This window comes from Amphiprion ocellaris, chromosome 23, assembly GCF_022539595.1.
Source record: "Amphiprion ocellaris isolate individual 3 ecotype Okinawa chromosome 23, ASM2253959v1, whole genome shotgun sequence".
Lineage (NCBI taxonomy): Eukaryota > Metazoa > Chordata > Actinopteri > Pomacentridae > Amphiprion > Amphiprion ocellaris.
Window position 1 is genome coordinate 15,691,939 of NC_072788.1, and position 22,641 is coordinate 15,714,579.

A 22,641-nucleotide genomic window follows, 5' to 3' on the forward strand; every position below is an offset into this window, starting at 1 on the left:
AATAATGTCTGTACTATTTCCAACCACTAGAGGTCAGTGTAGCTGTAAATTGATTGTTTTAGTCATGTCACTTGCAGCACACCTGTGCCGCACACAGCACCTCATTGATTTCCACCATGTGTCATGTCTTCTTTCGTACCTGTTATATCACACTCTTAACACAGCTGACCTGTAAAGCACCATGTCCACTTTTGGGTCATTGTGTAACCTTTCTGTGTTTGTGTGCTCTTGCCTGTCCACAGTGTGCATTGCATCGGGGACCAAGGTGGCACTATTCAACCGACTGCGGTCCCAAACAGTCAGTACACGTTATCTACACGTGGAAGGCGGAAACTTTCACGCCAGCTCCCAGCAGTGGGGCGCTTTTTACATCCACCTGTGTGAGTGTCAGCAAGGTTACAATGTTTTGTCTGTAGAAGAAGCAGTGTACAAAAAGGATTGTAGGGATGTCCAGCATGAGAAAAGTGAGGAAAATCTGATGAAATTTATCAGCTTGTCACTTTCTTGTCATGCGTCTCTGTTTCTGTTCATTACTCCGCTAAGGAATGCATTGGAGTTACGCGATGACATTTGTTTGTCTGTCTGTTAGCAACGTTACTCAAAAACAGACCAACGGATTTGGCTGAAATTTTCAGAGAAGGGCCAGTTGATTAGATTTTGGCTGTGATGCGGCTTAAAGTCTGGATCCACGGATTTGTTCAAGATTTCTGTATCATTGGTGAGACAGTGGCATGGCGTAACTGTAACCATTACAAGAAGTGAACACTACATCAGCTGCCTGCTGACGATCACATGAATGCGATCCTACTACAAATCAACTGTTGCGGACTTATCGGGACTTATCCGTCGGAAATCATACAAGGAACAATTGATTAAATTGTGGGGGTGTTTCCCATCAACTCCCGCTGCCTGCTACGTATTCAGGTCACGAGATTCGGTATCCATACATAACATACACATGCATAACCCACACCTGTGCTCAGCGCAAGGTCATTTTGTGTGATTACATCTATATTGAATGGCCACATTCTATCTTGCTGTGATTTCTGAGCATCAGAAACTAATGAACAAATGCTGCATTTCTGAAAATGCCGTATGGGGGAATGAACAGCCTTGGTGGAGTCCTGCACTCTCTGAATGCTTTGTTATAAATGTAACTCCATACTGTATTATAGTAATCGCACAGCTGATTCATCATGGACAAAAGGAATGATTGACTGAATAACAGTGGGTTATAGTGTTTGAAAAGCAATGAGGCTTGTGGGCGTTTGACTGCAGCGCTGATGCTTTTTTCTTGTATTTTTGTGTTTCCAGTGGATGATGAGGAGTCAGAAGGAGAAGAGTTCACTGTGAGAGACGGTTACATCCACTATGGACAGACAGTCAAGCTGGTTTGCTCTGTCACTGGCATGGCCCTGCCCAGACTGGTAACAATTACATAATTTGAGTGACACAGAGACTATAATAAGCCTAGTAGGTTACAATGTTTTATCTTTGTGTGTCATAGGGATCCCGATTCATTAGACAGCAGCTAAGAAAATTCAATGATAAATCACTGGGAGAATGAAATTGCAAGAGTTTAAAGGAATAGATCAATATTCTGGGTTCAATAGATAAATGAGGTGTTATGTCAAAGAGCAACTTGCAGGTTGGTGACTTCAGTCAATCGAAATAAAGAAGGAAATAGATTTAATAAAGATGTGTGTAACTGCACTACAATAACATTTACAGTAGTTTTTGTTCTTTGTGGACAAGAATTGAAGAAATAACATCCGTCTGCGAAAAATGCATTTTTGGTCTAAGGAGAACCGGTGGAGAGTGGAGTAGTGTCTTGCTGAGTGACCGTTGTTAAATAACTTTAGCTAATTTTGTGTTACAGCACCATATTATTACTTTTGCTATCACTTATAACACAGCGAGTACTTGCCATTTAATACTTCAGTATTAATACTTAGCATAACAAAAATTAATATACCAGGATAAAACGTCTTTCGCTTTTGAGAGACAAACAGAAAGGTGGGAGGGAGTGCACTAATTTAGAAGTTTGCAAACAACTTAGAGCGCACAGTTTTCATTTTCATCATCCTGAATCTCTGATGAATTTGTATCTTGTCGCTCTTGCCAGTATCACAACCAGAAGCTGCTGCTGATATTGAAACTGAAGCAGCTGTCAAAGAACAATACCTGCTGTCCATCTCACGTGGTTTTGGTTTAGATATCCTATCTGGAACTGCAGTGTATCTCTAGATCATAGTCCTCCTTTCTAAAAATTAGTGCTGCACTCTTCACTTGCGCACAAGTAGCCCAGGCACGAAAGCAGCTTCATTCTTAGGAAATGTGTGGAATGGCCAGACCAGCTGAAGTTTGTTCAGTCTGCACATTAATTAAGCAAGATGAAAAATTGTGAAATGCCAGGTAATTAGCAAAAACGACCAAGTTGCTAAGTTACAGCTTCTCAGAGTCTGTGCCACTGCACAGTCGCCAAGAGACAGCTCCCTTGTGAGGCATGATGTTTCACAATGTAAAAGAAAATGGCTACTTTTTAACCCCAACGTCCAACTTTGTGTCTTAGAAAACATATATGATCATGAATCAACTTTTCAGACAAAAAGTTATTCATTTACATACAAAAATTCACCCTGCAAGTTGCTCTTTAACTAGGAATAGTTTTACATTTTGAGAATTTGCAATGTGTGGTTGTATTTCTTAGTCTCCACTCAACAGCACCTTGGTGTTCTTAGACTTTGTCTTTGTACAAATGAAACAAAAAAGGTTTCAGTCTTCTGCTCTGCTGTCACTTTTAAGAAATCAAATAAACTTGTTTCGCAAACTTTTAAACAGGAGATAATATAAAGGTCACCTTTTTTCTACCACTTTCATGTCCTGTAATTTTGTCTTCCCTCATTTCCTTCTGATTTAATTTCACATCATGGTATTTTTACCACTTTCCTCAATTTCTACCATGTTTTCTGCAATTTCCTTAATTTTCTGTTCTTCCTGTTTTTATGTCCTTCTCTGTATCTTCTCTCCATTATTCCATCTCCCCTCCAGTTGGCTAATCTTCTGTTTGCCTTTCAGATCATCCGAAAGGTGGACAAGCAGACGGCGCTGCTGGACGCCGATGACCCAGTCTCCCAGCTCCACAAGTGTGCCTTCTACTTGAAGGACACAGAACGCATGTACCTGTGCCTTTCCCAAGAAAGGATCATCCAGTTTCAAGTCAGTGTTGCTTTTTTATTTGCTGTTTCTGTACACAGTTTCATGGTCGAGGTCCAGTATGAAGATGGGTAAGTCAGGGTGCCTTATGTCTCTCTTTCTTCCTCTTCTGCTAGGCCACTCCATGCCCAAAGGAACCAAACAAGGAGATGATCAACGACGGCGCCTCCTGGACAATCATCAGCACAGACAAGGCCGAATACACTTTTTACGAGGGCATGGGCCCTGTCCACTCGCCTGTCACCCCTGTGCCTGTGGTAGAGAGCTTACAGGTATGCAGAAGAGACATTATTTGGATACACAGACTCCAGTAGGAGATTTCAGCTTTGTTGTACTACCTCCCTAAATGCTGTCGCACTGCAGGTTTTGTGCTTTCATCTCACTCGATTATCTTCTTTGTCTTCAGCTAAACGGCGGTGGAGACGTCGCCATGCTGGAGCTGACAGGACAGAACTTCACTCCAAATCTGCGGGTCTGGTTCGGAGATGTTGAGGCGGAAACCATGTACAGGTGGGTCTTTGCTGCAGTTTCATTTTTTGGGGCTAGTCTTGTGTGTCGGCCAATTAATCACAGCATATTATGTTTCTTTCTCACCTCTCTGCTGCTTTTCATGCACATGATAATTTACCAGGTCCCATTTTTCAGACAAATGAGATCCATTGTCATCATTGTGGCAAGAACATCTCTTTTTTCCTTTTAACAAAAGAGGCAGGATATAGTCCCTTACAAGTGGTTTGAGGAGTTATTAGATCTTAGACTCACACATAATTGTGAGGCTTTAAATGTAATGACTGTGATTGTGACATGAATTGGTACTGAAAAGGCTTTCTAAAACTGCATTGGCTGAATAACACAATTTGATAATCCAAGAAATAAATCCCTATCTCAGCTCCAGTGATTAGTTGGTAGTAAATCATATGTTGCAGCACGTCTCTGCCCATCAAAGCCGCAGTACAGTGGTTATTGTATTTTCAATTGACCAAAACTTTTTAAAGGCCAGCATGCTCAAGTGTTGCATTGTGTAAAATCCATGTTACTCAGCTTCTCCTCTGTCATGTTGATTTTATAGTGATTACTTTTTATGTTTAAAAGTGTCACCCATCAAGGATAGATAGATAGACAGATAGGACATTTGGCAACAGAGCTTTTCCTTTAACACAATATGAGATCCGTGGATGTCATAATACAAGAAATTTGGTCTTCTGTACCAATACCACTGAAATTCTATGATTTCCATACCACAGCACCAAAATATACATCATTGAAATGAATGCATTTCATCATTAACTCTTATATTTGAAAGCAACTGATGCTGGAGCTTTCCAGTAATTAAAGAAAACATTACTGTTTATTTGGAGCAATATTGTGCCAAAACTATTTTAAAAAATAACTAACTTTTAATGGCAGCATGAGCATTTCAACTGCAGCCCCTATTTTGCTGGTATTTGGGGGAAAAAATGACACAACCAACATATAAAGTATATTCAAAATGTTAACATTACAAACACTGTGGAATGTCGCCCTCAAGCATTTAAAATAAACAGTGCTGTGTTGTAAAAATCACTCGTTTCTGATGAGGACTTTGATGTGTGTTGGAACTCAGTTTACGAGGCTCTATAGATGGAAAAGAACTACAAAATCACTCAACATGCAAAAAAGTAGGTTTGTGTGGGGTGTAAAGCGATATGTGTCTGTGTGAAACTGATTATTACGTACATGTTTCTGAAGGTGGGACTGTTACCCATCATGATAATTGTATGTGACAGATTCAAATTCTGAATTTTTGATTACCTGAATAAAGAACAAATGTGTTATATGTTGAAATATGAAAGTACAGTACTGCATTCAGACACTCACTCAAAAAAGATGATAAAGTAATATATCTTAATATGTACGTTTATTGATATCAAACCATGAAAGTACCATGATGCATGAATTTATATATGCTGCTCTCACCTAGGTAGAGCCAAGTTAATGTTTGTAACCATGTCCACTAAAGGACATTTCATAGGACAGGGTTCTTGTAGAGATGTGCTGCTATCATATATTAGTCAATACTTGAACAAGATAATTATAAATATAGATTTGTATTGTCAAATACTGTGCAGAATTTGTTTGCAAATGTCAGTGTTGGACTTTGGAGTATTTGATTTGCTAACATGCTAAGCAGCAAATCCTCAGTCTGATAATTAGACAGATAGATAGATAGATAGATAGATAGATAGATAGATAGATAGATACATAGATCCATAGATAATTAATCCCGAGGGAAATTCAAGTGTTCAGCAGCTTACATACAACAACATAAATAACAAAAAAGCAGGTTAGTAACATTAACGTGAAAAGTTAGTTTATACTCTGAAAATCTTGCTGCACAATTCTATAAAAAACGCTTCTAATTTTAAAATCTATAGAATACTAAATGTAATTAAAATTCAGTATACAGTATTTACACATTTGATGATTGTTTCAGCTCCAATCCTCGTGAAAAACCTCTGAGTTTTTAAATTTGAACTGTTGTGAATTCTGAGCATGGCTTTTATTAAAAAAACATACATCGTCATGTACAAACAGACCAAAAGCTCCTTAAAATGAGCCCAAATTGAACGTAGACTATAAATCTGTTCACTCTAACAACGTTGCTGTGTTGTTTTTTTTTTCCCCATCAAACACCCTGCAGGTGTGCAGAGAGCATGCTGTGCGTGGTGCCCGACATCTCCGCATTCCGTGAGGGCTGGCGCTGGGTGCGGCAGCCCGTCCAGGTGCCCGTCACGCTTGTGAGGAACGACGGCATCATCTACTCCACCACACTGACCTTCACCTACACGCCGGAGCCCGGTCCGAGGCCGCACTGCAGCGCCGCCGGGGCCATCCTGCGGGCCGGAAACTCCAGCCTGCTCAGCAACAGCAGCCAGGAGCCCGGCTCCGGCGTCTACGGCCCCAACAGCACCTCCAACGCAGGAGTCACATCCTCATCATCCACCGCCGCAGCTGTGGTCTCCTAACGCACACAGGGGCCCACTCAATACATTATGCCTTGAGAGCAAATATACCACGAGGTATATAAAGACTATAGGAAATAAACAAAAACTGACTCACTCTAAAGTGCTGCGTATAAATTTTGGATACAAAGAAGCTGAAATGGAAAAATCGGTGGACAAAGGAGCAAACGCAGGGGAAATCTGAAGGAGTGACATCACAAAGTTGTCAACCGACGGGAAATAAGCAGAAGTGCTCCTTGACGTGCCCCCCCCTCTCCTGTGGTTACTTTAGGGACCTGCCTGTCCAGTTCTGGTGTTTGGAATGAGTGAAGTTCCTGCAGGCTCAGAGCACCAGCACCTTTCTACAGCTGTGAGAATGGAAACCACAACAACAATACATCCACTGTGTACAAAAAAAATGTCTCAAAAGGAAAGTATATTTTTGCGCTGCCCCTGCTTTCCCCCGACCCTGCCCTCCCTCCACTTGTTTTATAATTATTCCTTTTGTTTCCGTGTTTTGCATTAATTTGCAGAATCCTAAAGGGGCTTGGATGTATTGTTGTTGGAGGGAGCGCCAGGATGCAGAGGGACACACATAAAACGTGATGATAACATAGTTTTTATGGACCAAGGATCTTGTATAAGCTTTAGTAAAGGTACATTTTTCTCCATACCTTTTTTGTATTAAACATATAGTACACTTTTGTTACCAAATAGTTTCTATTCTTCCTCTGAGCTTGGGCTTTGTTTTCCCCCTTTGAGGTCCAAAATCCCAACCTGTATGTTATTGCGACCTTACTACAAATGCCTGCTTTTCAGTCTTTGGATTGATTCGTTTGTTTGTTTGTTTTGATACTCTTTTTTTCTGTTGGGGAAAATCTGAAATCTGGGTTGTTTATTTACATAAGCGAAGGTTGTTTTTTTCTGTTGTTTTTTTTTATTATTTTTAATTGGGGAATAACCTCAGAGGGCCTATTTTTTATCATTGGTTTTTATGAAGTCTTTAAAAAGAAAAGCTTTAAGCAACGCCTCTGCCTTGCCTGCAATACTCTATGTGCGCTATGTCTCCTGGAACGTATACACATCAGTACATCTCACATGGAGCCATAGCAACATTTGCAGAATACGTGAAAAAACTTAGACTTCCATGGTAACAAAAATAAGTCAGTTTGCCATTTTCAAACTAATGTAATAAGCGTAGTCATTGACTTAAAAAGCTAGCCTTAGTACTGTATATTCTTACTGTATACACAGTTTAACCTGTCACATATCTAATATCCTCTGTCTGTCGCTCCATCGGTCACTGCTAACGTATCAAACAATGTGGTGTCTCAAAACTGCACCTAGCAAGGTGTCTTCCAGTGTGTGCTGTGGTTCTGGTGGCATTTATCTCCAGTGGTTTTCTAAAAAGATGGACACTTTTCAATTTGATGTGGCCTTACTGCAAACTTCAATTACAAAAAAAAAAAATATCTAGAAAAATTCTCCTTTTTCTTATCTGCTGTTTACTCACCTTGGAAGAACCTGTGCATAGCACAAAAGCAAGCTGATGCCTCGCTTCTTATCACAGGAGCTCCGCTGTTTTGAGCTCATTGCTGCGGCTCTGGAACCACCTTTTCATGCAAAGCAGCCTTCCAGAAGGATCTCTCAGCCTTCAGTCTCGGTGTACAAGTACAATAACCCAGTTGTTTTACTCTCATGCGGTGCCCGGCACCTTCTCACTTTTGGTACAATGTCTCACAAGCAGTTTAAGCTCATTTCAGCCTTCTTTTCTTTTCAGTTTTTTTTTTATTGTCCTGTGGTTTACTGTATGTACATTGTGAACTCACTGTCCAAGTAGTTGCACTCATACATGTTTCATGGCGACCGCGTCTCCTGTAGGAGTATAAAGGCCTTCTAAATGTGTATTATTGTATATGTGCATTTCCAGACATAACAGCAATATTGTACAGGTCATTTCATGATTTTTGTCCGCCTGAGCACTAGTTCACCAGCCAGCAAATGTGTGCGTGTGTGTATGTATGTGTGTATGACTTTCATATATAGTCGCTGTAATGGAATAATGAGTCAGACTCGCTCCATTTTAAAGAGTGTTCCAGCTCCTGTCCAAGAAAAACTAAACGGCTTTCATTGGGTTTTCCTGTCTTCCACCAGAATCCAAATGTCTGATAATTGTGGAGAAACATTCAAAGGCAATACTTGTGATCTTAATATTACAGTACAACTGTAAACACTTCTGGGAAAAACAATGATACTGTAACTTGAATGTCTGCTTAATGAAGTATTTCATCATTTTCTGACACACAGACCCTTGAAATAGGAACAGAAAAGGATTCGCTTGCAACCCCTTTGGTGTAAAAAGAAAATTATTAAGTTATGCTCCCATTTCGCCATTCTTGCCCAACTGTTTGTCATTAATGTTAAATGTTTTATATTGTAATATTGATATTTTTTAAATTATTGGTACAAAGTTTCCCCTTGTCTTACGTCAAAAAAAAAAAAAAGAAAAGTGCATTATTGCCCGTGCTGCCTGGGTTGGCCTGGGAGTTTTTTTTTTTTCCTTTGTTTTATTTTATTTTTCAAAAGGCCACTTCCTGTCTGCCCTGGAATCGTGGAGGAGTTGAAGGTGCTGCAGCAGCAGTGTAGCATCAAAAAACCCCCGAATATTCTTCAACCCTCACAACGAGCTGCAGGTCAACCTGAACCCTTTACTGTGCAGGATGGAGGTCACAAAAATCTTAAACTGATTTTTAACTTGAGTGTTTTTTCTATTTCTTCTAGCTCTAAATTCAGCGACTTTTTAACATAGCTTCTGCGTTAGCATCGCCCACCCCTCTTTCACCGCGCCTCAAGCTTTGGATATTTTTGGGTTTTTGTTTACATGTCGAGTCGCCTCTTCAGGCTAACCACCCGTGGCTCCTCTACTTCTCTTCCTGCGAGTCTGAACAGAGCAGCTTTGTCACATTCGCTCAAACTAATAAAAGGGGTGATGCATGCGTTTAGAAAATGTGTCGCCTTGACAATCTGAGCTGGTTTACAGTTTCTCTTAAAGCATCTGGAGTTTTAAGGGAAAGGGGGGATACAAATAACTTGATAACACCTCACTCATAAAGGGGATGAACTGTCAAAAGGGGTAGAAAATAGTACAATGTTACATGCCTTCTCAAAATGCACGCTGTATTAACTTGGCGACGAAGCTTTCAGAGAGAAAAAAAACAAAACACCATCTCCTTAGCATTTTAATGCTTTGACAGATTATCTTAACTGCTTTTTTTTCTCTTTGTGTGTCTGGTCATGTTTGTTTTACACCTCCAAAAGCAGCTGTTCTTGTGTTTGTTTGTTTTTATAATGAGCTCTGAACAATGTATGTATCCTCTAATATGCCAAATGTCTTTTATAATGTAGTTTTCATGCACTGCTAAACAAAACAGGGCAGAGTGAGAGGCAGCTTTAAACAAATAAAAAAAAAGGAGTGTGGAGCCCTTCTCTGTCGCACTCAGCCTTACTTCTCCTTAAGACTATTTGGCTGTTTGCACTACAGAGCGCTAACCTTTCTATTTCTCTCACACATTTCATCCTCACTCATGTTTCTTGTATGTACATTTGGAGTTTTCTCACCTTTTTCCCGCCTTCCTTTTTTTTTTTTCTTTTTAACATGCAGCCTGTTATGCTTAGCTTTGCATTTCACTTTTTGTTTTTTGTCATTTCCCCTCTCCTCCTCCTCTCCTTTGTCATGTCCTTTCACTATCTTTCACTTCTCTCACTGTATCTGTGTATTATTCTAGTAAATGGTAAGCAGAGGTGTCATTGTGGTAGTATACTCAGTGCTCAAAGGGTTGCTGATGGTAGAAACCTGTGCCGTTTGTAACATTTAGCAATAACGTCAAAACAAAGGGGACGGTTTTTTTGATAACATGCGTTAGTTTGTTTTTGTACATATTGCAGCTCCAGATCATGCTCAAATCTGTATGTCATTAAAAGAAGAAAAAAAAACGAGAAAAAAACTTGCAATATTGGCATAAAAATGAGAAATAAAAAAAAGTGATATAAAAGTCTCGGTTTGTGTATGTTTTTAATCATCACCTGAAGCTTAAGCAAGTATTGTTTCACACTTTACTACAAATATTTAAGCATAAAGAGGTCCATTTTTTTAATGTAAAGATTTAACTGAGCCATATTTTATCTTTTCTCCCCTCCAGTGATGGTTAAACGTCTCCCAGCGGCTGCAGTGTGAAGGCGGGTCGGGGCTTTGGGCGTCTACCGAGCCCAAATGGAGCTCTTATCCCTGGGAAGAAGTCCCAGCAGATTCCCTCTGTTCTTTCCATCCACTGAAAGCTGTTAAAAGCTCCAAGCTCCTCTGCCCCGAGTCTGCACACTGGGCAATCAAGGTCAGCTAGTAGTTGATGCGTTGTAGATTTATACATTACAAACCAGTAGATTTACTGGGATTATGTTTATACATTCAACTATGAGCAGAGTGTCATGCAACCGAACAAAACACTTGAGAAATACAACATTTTCCATTAGGTTAAAAGAAAGAATTTACACAACATACTGATACAGAGACACAAAATAAGTTGCTACATTGATGCTGTTATTTTTAACAGGACGAATGGTGGCTAATGCCAGGAATTCACTCTTTGAAGAGGAGCTGCAGGTGTTTAGAGTCCCACATATTGATAAGACCTCTCCGGTTCACATTGTACACACAGTACAACCCCTCAGGTAACCACACACACACATACAGTGGGTCAAGGACGTGAGCAGAACTATTTGTGCAGTGGGGGATTTTTGTTTTGAAGCCACTGAGTAGGTTTACACTGCAGCGTACCAGGCAGTCGCTGCCGAAGATGACAAATAATAGCCTGTTTACAAAAGTGAGATTGTTTCTGGCACATAGGGGAAGCCGGTAGCTGCATGATTAAAATAAACAAATATTAATGCTGCTTCTGTGTTTTCCTGCACTGTATTTAAAATACGAATGTAGCTTTTGGGTTTGAAAAGAGAAAAAAAAACTAAATGAAATTGTCTAACACCTGCATTCATTCTAGTAGCCAGCAGGGGGCAACACCTGTTCTTGCAAAAAGAAATCTGATTAAAGAAAAGTCTATGAGAAAATGGCCCAACTTCTCCCTTGATCTGCTACCTCAGTAAATATTTTCCTAGTAAGTTTATGTTCTCAATCCCTAGTTTCAAGAGTCCTTCTATACAGCATGATGTTCATTTAGTAAGTTATGGTCCTTTTTGGAGTAAAATAGATGATAAAGCAGCAGCTACCTTGTGATTGACAGGTCACTGCCGTATCGCGTAGTGTCCTCAAATTCCTACTCAGATCACACTGCTCACTTTTTGTGTCAGGTTTGAAAAGTTGGAAGCAAACAAATTCCAAATTTGAATCCACAAACCAATGAGTGAGATCCCAGCCCATGTTTTATATGCGTTGTATGTTTATCCCGACTTAAGAGTATTTATGAACAGAAAGTCAAATGTTTGAGTTGTATAATCCATTACATTTAACAACAAGAGAGGCACTCAGAGAGCACAGTACTCCTCCAAGGCTGCTCAGTCATATCATTTCTGACGGATGTAATCTTTAATAAAAAATTACCTTGCGCTGAGCACAGGCATGTGTTATGCATGTATATGTTTTGTACGGATACTGAATCGTGTGACCTAAATATGTAGTGGGCAGCAGGAATTGATGGAACTCGAAAACACCCCTACAATTTAGTCAACTGTTCCTTGTATGATTTCTGACAGATAAGTCCACAGCAGTCAGTTTTTAGTAGGATCACAAACATGTTATGTATGATTGTTGTCATAGTTACAGTGATGCCGTGGACAGAAATCTTTAACAAATCCGTGGATCCAGACAATAAGCCGCATCACTGCCAAAATCTAATCACTTGGTCCTTGTGTCATTTCTGACCTTCCCTGAAAATTTCATCCAAATCCATAAGTCTGTTTTTGAGTAATGTTGCTAACAGACAGACAAACAGACGGACAAACATACGCCGATTGTCACATAACTCCGCCGTGTTCCTTGGCCAAGTAATAAATGAATAGTCTGACATGTTGGGAACATAGGCTTGTCAGCATAATTTATGACGGTAGAGTCAGGAGGCGCTTATATTAGCATTAATAACTTTTGTAGACAAACAAGTAAAACGTTTTACATTTCTGTCTGGCCAGCAGGGGGTGACTCCTCTTGCTGCTTAAAGAAGTCAGATTATATACAAATCCAGGAAGAAAGGACTGCACTTCTTCTTGATATGTAAGTCGTTTTCCTAATGAATTCTATCATCTCAGTTGGTAGCATCAAGTTTCTTTTAGTATTCCATAATGTTAATTTGTAAATTATAGTCCTCTTTAGAGGAAAACGGACAATACAAGGTTTAGGGTGTGGCTCCCTAATGATTGACAAGAACCTCAGTTTGTTTTCCAATCAGATAGACTCATTAGCTCTATCCAGTTTCAAAAAACCAAAATGCCAAATTCTAAATTCAAGCTGTCAAAACACTAGTTTACAAACCAATCTGTGACTTTATTGATCTTTTATATGAGGTCTTTTGATCAATTCTTGGTGAAACTTCTTTAAACCTGCCTTTGTGTTGAGAGTTAATGCAGTGTCATTTTAACTGTATTAGCACGCAACATTATGATGGATTACACAAGTCAGGAAAGTCTCATAATATATTTTCAGAAATGACTAGTAAAACAAAGCATTCGTGACCTGTAAAGTCAGTTTTCTAGCTGTTAAAGAAATTTTGACAATATTCTTCTCCACTTAAACAACTTAAACAGTAGTTGTTTAAAGTCACATTGACTTTGAAGGTATTTTTTTGGCTTTGACATAAACTGGGCAAACAACTGAAGTCACGTCTGCAGATTAGCTAGCAAGAAGACCTTGAAGTGACATTGTTTAAAACATTGGGTGGGACAGACCTCGGTGCTTTCATGAGAGAGAAGTAAGAAGATGCTTATCCTTTTGTGTTATCTTAACCTTTTGGAGCTGATTAACATGAAAAATAGTTATCTGGTTTCTCAAAGACTCTCGTGGCTACCCAGCTACAGATGCAGTAAAACGTGTTTAAATATGAAAAAAAAAAGGATACACTTTTTATCTTTCTGTGAGACTTGAGACTCCTGAAGCCATATATGATCAGGTATCACTTAGCCGCTTTGGATGCTGCAAGCTTTAAGGAAACATCTGGGCGTGTTGATGTGCCAGTAGAGCACTGAATGTACGCCAGTTCTGCTCCACAGACAATATAATGTACCCATGTCATGTCACACTTGAGCTAAAGCAACATAGCTGCTCATAAACTAGTCCTATAAGCAGTGTGAGGGCTTTACGTTAAAATAACACACCACAGCTTCCTTCATGTGTTTGCACTCAGGCCAGTACTTTCACACACAGACACATCAGTCCAGCTTAAGTCAACTCACTCCAGGCTGATGCTTGGATGCCGGTGTACGTGAAGCGTGTGCTGCCTCCGCTTGGCGGGGTGTGACCATTCTGCTCAGGGATCTTTGGCCCCGATCTCGATCTGCTCACTTCCCCTTTAGTCATTCTGCTTCCAGATGACCTCCCCAAACCGCCGCTGCCTCTGCCGCTCTTCCTGAAGCAGCTGCAGCAGGTGAAGGTGGCCAGCATGCCCTGGCGGAAACGCTTGTTCATGAAGCAGTAAATGATGGGGTTGACGCAGGCCGAGGTGTAGGACAACAGGTGGATGAAGGAGATGGGCGCGCCGGTCAGACGGTGGGCCGAGCGCCGATCGAAAGCCTGCCACGCGTTGACCACGAAGACGGGGGTCCAGCACAGGAAAAAGAGAAAGACGATGACCAGGAGCATGCGGATCACACGCTTCTTGGCCATCAGGTTGGATGTAGAGCTGCTGCTGCACACACGCCCCATCATTGGCTTGCTGCTGGAGTTGGGAAAGTTGCCAGTACCGACTGTTATGCTCTTCTTTTTAGACGGCTGCAAGTAGCAGCCGTCACTGTCACCTGGTTTGATGCTGCCAGTGCTGGATTGTCTGTCTGTCAGGGAAAGGAACATGAAAAGACTGCAGCGTAAGAGTGCAAATACAACATCAAAGCCTCCATGAGTTTAAAAGTTAGGGCCACGTCTGCCACTTAAGGCCTAGAAATGGTAGGCATTCTCAAAGGGACTTTAATGGATTGAACTTATCAGGCTGTCTGGATGAGTCTGATGAATGTGAGTGAATCCTTTCAACAAATGCTGTGTAACCGAGCCCGAGTGGTCTGTTCCTACTTGTCAAAACACCATTAAAAATGCACCAGTAAGTCACATCTTTGGGCTCGGCGACTTCAATACGATTAACATGGGCACTTCAGTTTGTTATAAATTGGGAAATCCTTGCTGTAGCGTCAAATGTGTATTAATCTGCAGCTGAAAATAGTCCCAAAGAAAAGCTCTTTTTATTCCTGTTTCGGTAACGTTTGCTAAAAAACGCAATGTTCAGCTGTTTGTACTGCAATTTTAAAAGTGAAAAAGTACTGAGAGACAAAAATCATTGTTCTGCTGTTCTTTTTAAGTAAATTTGTATGTTTAAATTTCTTACCTCTGCTTGATTTCCTGTTGGACATCTCAAACCTGATGCCCCGGTAGAGCTCCAAGGAGATGAGTCCATAGGCCGTCATCATGACAATCCCAGGGATCAGGAAGAGCAGCAACAACAGAGACACATACCTGCAAGAAACACAATTTGTCCATTCATTGTGTATCATTTAAAACAACACCACCGGTAAATTGCTCTGTGAATCTTACAAACCCCTATCGTTAAGTTGTATTCTATCTAGTGTTTTCATTTGCCTCTTTAATGGCATTGTCATTTTCATCCTGTGATTTTAAACCTGCCTGTAAAAGCATTTGTTTAGTGCTGTTTTTAAACTGAAAATCATGCGCTTTTACTTTGAAGGGTCCTATCTATGTCTTTCCAGATTTTCCCAAGTGGTCCCGTGGTCGTCTCTCACCAGCAACTCCAGGCTGAGAAAATCAATAAAGAGGCCGCTGAAACTGACGGCGGGCTACTTTCTCTGACATCCTGTCTCAGCATGTGAGTGTGAAGACGCCTCAGCGGCATATTGAGGTACGACTCTCCCTGATGGATTCATTCTCAGCTCACCAGGACTGCTGGATGGTGTCGTTGGGCCACACCAGCCGACACATGTGCCCAGTGCTGTTGTTGAGGCGGGTGAAGGGCCTGAGGGTGCTAGAAATCGGGTAGGGCAGCATTACAATGAAGGAGGCCACCCAAGTTGCAGTGATGACTTTAGCGGCGTGGGACTTTGTCTGCCACGACCTGGAGGTCAGTGGGTTGCAAATGGCACTGTAGCGCTCCAGGGAGATGGCCACCAAGTTGAAGGTGGATACACTTACTGAGACCCCTGCACAGAGCAGAAAATTACAATTAGACAGTGATATATAATACGAATGATCTGAATATGTTTGAAAAGAATTTTTTACAAGTTTTTTTTTCCTTAGAGGAGTAGCCTGCTGTCTTGCTAAGCGTTATAGTGCATTGATGCATGCGGTTTATTCTCAACTGGGTGGATTCCTGTGAATGTCGCCTTAAGTTGGAACAAGAACTTGGAAAGTCAGCGAAGATTTCAGTACCTGTCTTGCCAAGTCGTTGAGGTTATATATACAGAAACATGCCGCACAAAAATACATTTTGGCAGACTGTAACAAACTTCTGATTAGTGCATTTGTTTGTGCTCATTTAGTTTCATTTGTAATATGGCATTAAGCTGTTATTGCTGTCCAAGCTTCAGTTAGAAAACTTATTTATTAGCAGTAACCCTAACAACAATTCAGAAAAAGCAGTATTTTTGGTTACCAATGTGTTATTTTTTAGGTTTGTTTTGTACGAACCTCGTATGAATGAAATCCATGTTGAAAATAAGTACTTCCTGTCTTGCTGAGACTTTTAAATATATTTACGTGGTGCTGGAATAATTGTAAAAATGATATCCGACAGAAAAAATTAACATAAATGCCCTCTCAAGTTAAATTTAAATTAAACTACATGATAAAATCATATCTTCACAGTGAATTCACAGCTGTAGCCAGAAGGTTATTAGCTTAGCGCAGCATAAAGTGAAAGAACAGGAGAAAAGAGCTAGCATGTCCGCAGGTGAAAAATGCCTCATGACACATCTTAAATGTTCCAGATTAATACGTCACATCTCATTTGTTCAGTACTTTCGAAAACCAAACCGTGACAATGAGCCATTGTGGTTTTATGTGCGATTGAGTTGCAACCATTAATGTCTTTTTAATTGGCATTTGTGTGTGAGTGTGTGTACATGTGTGCTTTTAAGAGTGTGTGTGTATATAATGTTTTGTTTCACTGTGTCATGTATTTTTTTGTAACATTTTAATGTTTTGAAGTTTTTATTGTGACCTGCCAAGGGACTGCAGATGGAAATTAGCTTAAAGCTAACTCTGGTGCAATACATCAAATGGAAACATTTATGTTTAATATTGTACATGGTCCCTTTTTAAATAAACTGATAATAATAATAATAATAATAATAATAAAATAAGCTAATGTCTTAGTTAACACACTTACAATAGTAACAACCCATAGTCCACATATTTCTACCATTTGGGAACACTAAGATGTGACGATACCATTTTCATGTAGCTATAGCTCAGAATACTTAGCTTTACCTTCTTGTGTAAAACCACTATTTTGCAGTTTGTTTGTTTTTTACTTAGCTTAGCTTGGCTTAGCTTAACTTACACCTCACTAGCATTCCGCTATACAGGAAACAAATCTTTACATTGGGTAGAGCTAAGCTAAGGATGCGGACTTGGAATTGTCTGGTGTTATGGCCAGCGCCTCCTACCCCGTGTGTGTGTTTTAACCAAATGTTGTGAGTATGCAAATAGGGCTGTGTGATCCCCACTCCCTGGTTGGACCGTGACAGCAGAGGCGTGGCTGCGACCAGGAGTCCAGTGATTGGTGCGGCGATCCCCAGGCCGACCAAACCGAAAACTGCCAACTCCTTTAAAAGAGTTAGCGCTTCAACTGAACGGGGCAGCTGACTTCCAGCGTGCCATTCTGTGTTCTTGTGTGGTCGAGGCAAGATTGTCTGTGATAGGAATTGGGCGAGGGTCAGAATCAAAAACTGATACAGCCTCATTTCATTCCAGGTAGTTCCTTTTGTCTAGGTTTCACCAGGATTAGGGGTGCTGACTCCTGTGTAAGTTTTGTTTTGTCAGTTCCCATTTAGTGAGTTTTTTTTTGTTCCGTTTTTCTTTTGTCCACCGCGAGGTAGTGTTAAGTTCTCCTTATGAGAACTCTTTGTGTTTTGCTACTTTCTTTGATTTGAGCAGCACCCACCAGCCCTCTTCCTTAGTTTTGCCTCAGTTTGTATAGTAACGTGCACATTTCTGTTCAACCTTTTCTGTAATAAATAATTTGATTTTTTACCACCAACAACTGTTTATGTTGCTTACCCCCCCCCCCCCCCCCCCCCCCCGAGCCGGGGTTGTAACATCTGGTGAAATGTTTACTCACAGGGAGATGAGAACTGTCATTAAAATACGTACTTAACGGGTGCCCGTAGAGCTCAACGCGTTGAGTGGGTGACCCATGTACAGGGGCTGGTTCCTGACGCAGCGGCCCGGGTTCGAGTCCCGCTCGTGACCCTTTGCTGCATGTCTTCCCCCTACTCTTCTCCCGTTTCCTGTCTCTCTCTCACTGCGCCTATCTAATGGCGCCCACAAAAAGGCCAAAAAAAATAACTTAAAAAAAAAAAAAAAAAATGTACTTAAGAGAAAAAACTACCGAAATCTTTGTCAGAACTTAAAACTCTCAGTGTAGTAGGTTGCTAGCGTTTCCTGTTGTGAAGGTCATTTTGTAAAAATTAACAAACGTAGCAGAAGAAGAGGATGAAGCTAACTAAAATGAGCGACCACTGGTGAGCATAAACTAACACTACCGGTATATTTAATTAAAAATAAAAAGCTTTAGTGATGGGCTGCACAGTGGTGTAGTGGTTAGCACTTTCGCCTTGCAGCAAGAAGATCCCTGGTTCGCGTCCCGGCTTTCCCGGGATCTTTCTGCATGGAGTTTGCATGTTCTCCCTGTGCATGTATGGGTTTTCTCCGGGTACTCCGGCTTCCTCCCACAGTCCAAAAATATGCTGAGGTTAATTGATCATTCTAAATTGCCCGTAGGTGTGAATGTGTGAGTGTTTGTTTGTCTCTGTATGTGGCCCTGCGACAGACTGGTGACCTGTCTAGGGTGTCCCCTGCCTTCGCCTGAGTCAGCTGGGATAGACTCCAGCCCCCCCCCCATGACCCTAATGAGGATTAAGCGGTGTATAGATAATGGATGGATGGAAGTTTTAGTGATTAGTTTAGTAGCTTTTGCTTTAGTAGAGCAGATATGTTGATCATTTTGACAAAGCTAGGCTAGTCTTTTCTTTATGCTAAGCTAACTGCCCCTGTGCTGTAGCTTCACATATAATGGAAAGTCACTCTAGTGGTATTAGTCTTTTTTTATTAACCATTAATCCATTTTTTCCCCCTCCCTCGTGCACTTTGAAGCTCCCCGAATGGTTCACGTCCAACACAACCTGACACTGTGTTTACTGTAATGTTTGTGATGCTGTTGGCACATTAATGTTTTGTCACATTAACTGCTGAGCAGCAACAGAGCACATCCTGCATGGTCTGTCAACGGTCCCACACTCAGTCACAATAACAAGAATCAGATCTATAAATACGCTTAAATTTTTGTTTTGTACAATTCGAGAACGACGCCACATAAACAGATAAACACGAGGACAAATGAAGCAATAATCCTGGAAGACAGCGCTCTGATCTCAGCGAGCATCTAAATGGAACAACAGGAAGAAAGGAAAAAAATGAAAATCGCATTTCCTAGCGGACCCGTAATTGGATGAAAATGACATATTAGTACTGGATGCAGCATCTGTAATGACTGCACCTTATTACAAAGCTCCCAGTAGAGGCTTTCTGAGAGGTACAAGAAGAAACATGGGGAATTTGTCAGAATCACAAGCAAATTAAGAGCCGGGAGGAGCTGATTCACATCCTTGATTCGATTGACTCATCTCCTTTCGAAGCTGTCTGGATGAAAGATTCCAAACACCTGAATTAAAAATAAATGAAACAATGAAATAAAGCAGAAAACATGTTTATTGTGACATAAATAATGTATTTGTCTGATATGCTTTTGTTAATGCATTTCAAATCTTCCATTAACTGTGGCTTCTGCAGGGTACTGTGAAGTAATTTGGAAATAATTTAACCTGGGAATTGGTAGAAATGTTGGTGAGTAACCAACAGCAACACAACAAACACAAATTCTATAGTCTGTTCTTCCAATTCCATTTTGAACTGATTTATCTCAATTGATTTAAAGTTTGCTTAGCATATAGCACTCTTTACTCTTAGATGTATGATTCAGACAGAAATAAAGTTATTTTCTGGTACAGTAGATTAGAAATTCCTTTAAAACAGTATATAAAACGCTCTGTAACAATTTGCATCTTGTGTGGTTTATGCTTAAATTGCATCTTCTCTGTCTTCATCATTGCAAAATCTCAAGCTGAATTATGCAAAGCTTGCTTGTTCACACACACTACCATTCAAAAGTTTGGGGTCACCCAGACAATTTCATGTTTTCCATGAAAACTCACACTTTTATTCATGTGCTAACATAATTGCACAAGGGTTTTCTAATCACCAATTAGCCTTTCAACACCATTAGCTAACACAATGTAGCATTAGAACACAGGAGTGATGGTTGCTGGAAATGTTCCTCTGTACCCCTATGGAGATATTCCATTAAAAATCAGCTGTTTCCAGCTAGAATAGTCATTTAACACATTAACAATATCTAGATTGTATTTATGATTGACTTAATGTTAGCGTCATTGCAAAAAAAATGCTTTTCTTTCAAAAATACAGACATTTCTAAGTGATCCCAAACTTTTGAATGGTAGTGTATGTTAAAATCAGGTTTAGATAATGAGCAGATTGAGTTGAGTTAATGAGGTTGTCATTGCTGTTTGTGGAATGTTGTCCCGTTCTTCCTGAAGGGCTCGGTGAAGTTGACAGATATTTTAGGGAACAGGGTTAGTTTGTCAGACACGTCCACCCAGAGCGGCATTTGGCAAATTGTGTGTTGCACCATGCTATCTAAAAAGATTCCTTGGACGATAAATGGTGAAATGCCTGCATCCGGCACGTTCTTGTCCTTTTCTTGTAATCTGTGGCATTGCGCCTTTTGAAAAAAGCTACATTTTAAGGTGGGCTTTTATAGCCACTGCTCAAAGAAGTGTCTGTACTTATCATTGTCCTCCTGGGTGAACAATTTGTCACCACTTGAACAGCGCTTTTTGTGCACATTTGGCTAAATTAAATCCTTTTCTACCAAACAGAAATGAGATTTTTACATTTTTGCTGACTGTTTGCATGCTGCCTTTCTATTTTTGTCCAGCATAGATTGAGAACTCATGCTGCAAATACGCCTCCAGGTAAATGCACATTCTTAGAACACGTTTCCTTTTAGCAGGACTGTTATAGCTCAAGCTCATTAAACCAACAGGAGAATTTGAACACGCGGGGAAATGAATCTTGGCCTCAGATGTCTCAGATTTATAATGTAATTAATAATTATTTATAGACATGGAGAGTTGAAACATTTTGGGAGATGGCGGAAATGGGTGCATTCGTGTGAAAAATTGGAATGTTTATGCTCAGAATCTCCAAATTCCAAACTAGCTCGAGAAGAAGTCATCACTACTAAGAGCCGGAAAAAAGTCGTAAAGGCTTAAAATAGTGTATCATGTACAGATCTGAGCTGCAGTGTGTCAAATTCATCTCATACATCCCACATACCCATGAAGTACATGACCAGCTTGCATATGCCAGTGCCGAAGATGAAGTCCCTCATGAGGTTGGGGATGAGGGTGAAGGGGATGCAGACCAGGGAGACCATCAGGTCGCTGACAGCCAGAGACAGCAGGAACAGGTTGGTGACGGTTCTCATGCGCCTGTTTCTCACCAGGACGGCGATGATGAGGCTGTTGCCCAGGATGCTGAGGAGGAAGATGAGGCTGTAGAGGACGATCCGCACACATTGGTTGATATCTGAGGGAGTGGAGAACGGACACACACAAGTCAATGCAATGTTAATTTACATTCTGTAATTAACAATCTCTCCAATATTGACGAAATAACACTTCTTGCACAGCAAAATGTTGCTCAGTATGTGCATTTGTATCTCTTGCAGTAAGAGGACTAAATGGAATTTTCAAGGTTGCTGGTTTTATGTCCAAAAATGTACCAAGCTCGTGACACTATGTTCTCTGTTTTGCACCTATAAAGCGTATATTGGCAGTTCTGTTCACTTCACACGTGCAGAACTAGTGCACAGACACAATATTATGTGTAACTACCAACAATTAGCAGGCTATTAGCTTTATAGAGGACCTGAGCCGTATGCGTAATGCGCACTGACGCATGGAAAATGCCCAAAGCTGCCGCTCTAGTGCCACAAGCTGGAGTCCGATAGATGTATTTAGACAAATAAATATCAGACTTTACAACATGAATGTCTACTTCTGGACAAGATCTCACGTATTTGATTGTATTAAGCAATCAAAATCCACTGTACCTTTAGGTTCGGGTTGGGGGTCCTGCTCGCTCTCGCACTCGGACATATTCTTGATGCCAAAACTGCACAAAATCTTGTTGAGATCAGTTGAATTTACGAGGAGGTCATGTATTGTAAACGTCTCCATTTCGCTTTCTCTCCTGTATAGCCTCAAGTGAAATCAGTCATATGAGCAGCAACCGTCAGGCTCATTCAAGGGAAAAAAAAGCTCCAAAGGATGGGATTTGGCAAAAAAAAAATTTCAAACGTCCAAAGACGATTTTGAAATGAAGCGATGAGGAACTAGAGTTGTTGCCTCTGCAAGTTCCTGTGCGCACTCGGTCCGGTGCGCTGCGCTCTTCTGGCGCTCAGCATTTCTAACTCCTGACACAAGTGGAAGGGTCGCTCAGCCCGCCTATAGGATCCCCCTCCCTTATTTCCTTTTCTAAATCACAACGTGGTAAATCATGGCACTAACAGAGAGATACAGAAGGGTTTAAATATTTGCTGGTGTCGCAATAAAATGTTATTTCATTCACAGATTCACAGAATTTGGAAGATTGCAGCCACAAATTCACGAGTTGGAGGTGCACCTACATTCTCATGGCTCTTCCATCTATGATATTGCCGACTGTGGCATTTCATGTGGACATGTCTGCAACGATACGGAAGCTCACTGACTGGAGCTGTAATTGTTCTGATGGTTGGAGAGAGAGGCTGTCATTATCCCCGATATTTTGGATTCAGTCACATGTCATGTTCAGAACAGCTCTGAA

At 40.7% G+C, this 22,641-nt stretch overlaps 2 protein-coding genes across 3 annotated transcripts in view; one reads left to right on the top strand and one right to left on the bottom strand.

Moving 5' to 3' along the window:
- rbpjb (recombination signal binding protein for immunoglobulin kappa J region b) overlaps positions 1–10,249 on the top strand; it is a 90,338-nt gene extending 80,089 nt beyond the window's left edge. For both annotated transcript variants that reach the window (XM_055008044.1, XM_023277306.3), the window contains exons 6-11: positions 243–380; positions 1,315–1,427; positions 3,079–3,219; positions 3,333–3,488; positions 3,623–3,726; positions 5,897–10,249. In XM_055008044.1, coding sequence (XP_054864019.1) covers positions 243–380; positions 1,315–1,427; positions 3,079–3,219; positions 3,333–3,488; positions 3,623–3,726; positions 5,897–6,221 — 977 coding nt within the window. In that variant the 3' untranslated portion in view covers positions 6,222–10,249. The remainder of the gene's footprint in view (positions 1–242; positions 381–1,314; positions 1,428–3,078; positions 3,220–3,332; positions 3,489–3,622; positions 3,727–5,896) is intronic.
- A 3-nt stretch (positions 10,250–10,252) lies between these two features.
- Positions 10,253–22,248, bottom strand: cckar (cholecystokinin A receptor). The gene is made up of 5 exons (XM_023277311.3): positions 21,887–22,248; positions 21,109–21,360; positions 15,350–15,611; positions 14,786–14,913; positions 10,253–14,240 (listed from the first exon to the last, which is right to left on the bottom strand). The coding sequence occupies exons 1-5, from the start codon at positions 22,011–22,013 to the stop codon at positions 13,633–13,635; spliced, it is 1,377 nt and encodes a 458-aa protein (XP_023133079.1). The 5' UTR covers positions 22,014–22,248; the 3' UTR covers positions 10,253–13,632.
- Between the last annotated feature and the right edge of the window lie 393 nt (positions 22,249–22,641).

What these genes read in the sequence shown, in the direction of transcription:
- cckar (XM_023277311.3), bottom strand. Translation starts at nt 22,013, where the DNA reads ATGGAGACGTTTACAATACATGACCTCCTCGTAAATTCAACTGATCTC. An exon ending in CCCCCAACCCGAACCTAAAG is followed by an intron (nt 21,361 to 21,886) that starts GTACAGTGGATT and finishes CCACTCCCTCAG; the next exon opens with ATATCAACCAATGTGTGCGG. An exon ending in GACACCATCCAGCAGTCCTG is followed by an intron (nt 14,914 to 15,349) that starts GTGAGCTGAGAA and finishes TGTTTCTTGCAG; the next exon opens with GTATGTGTCTCTGTTGTTGC.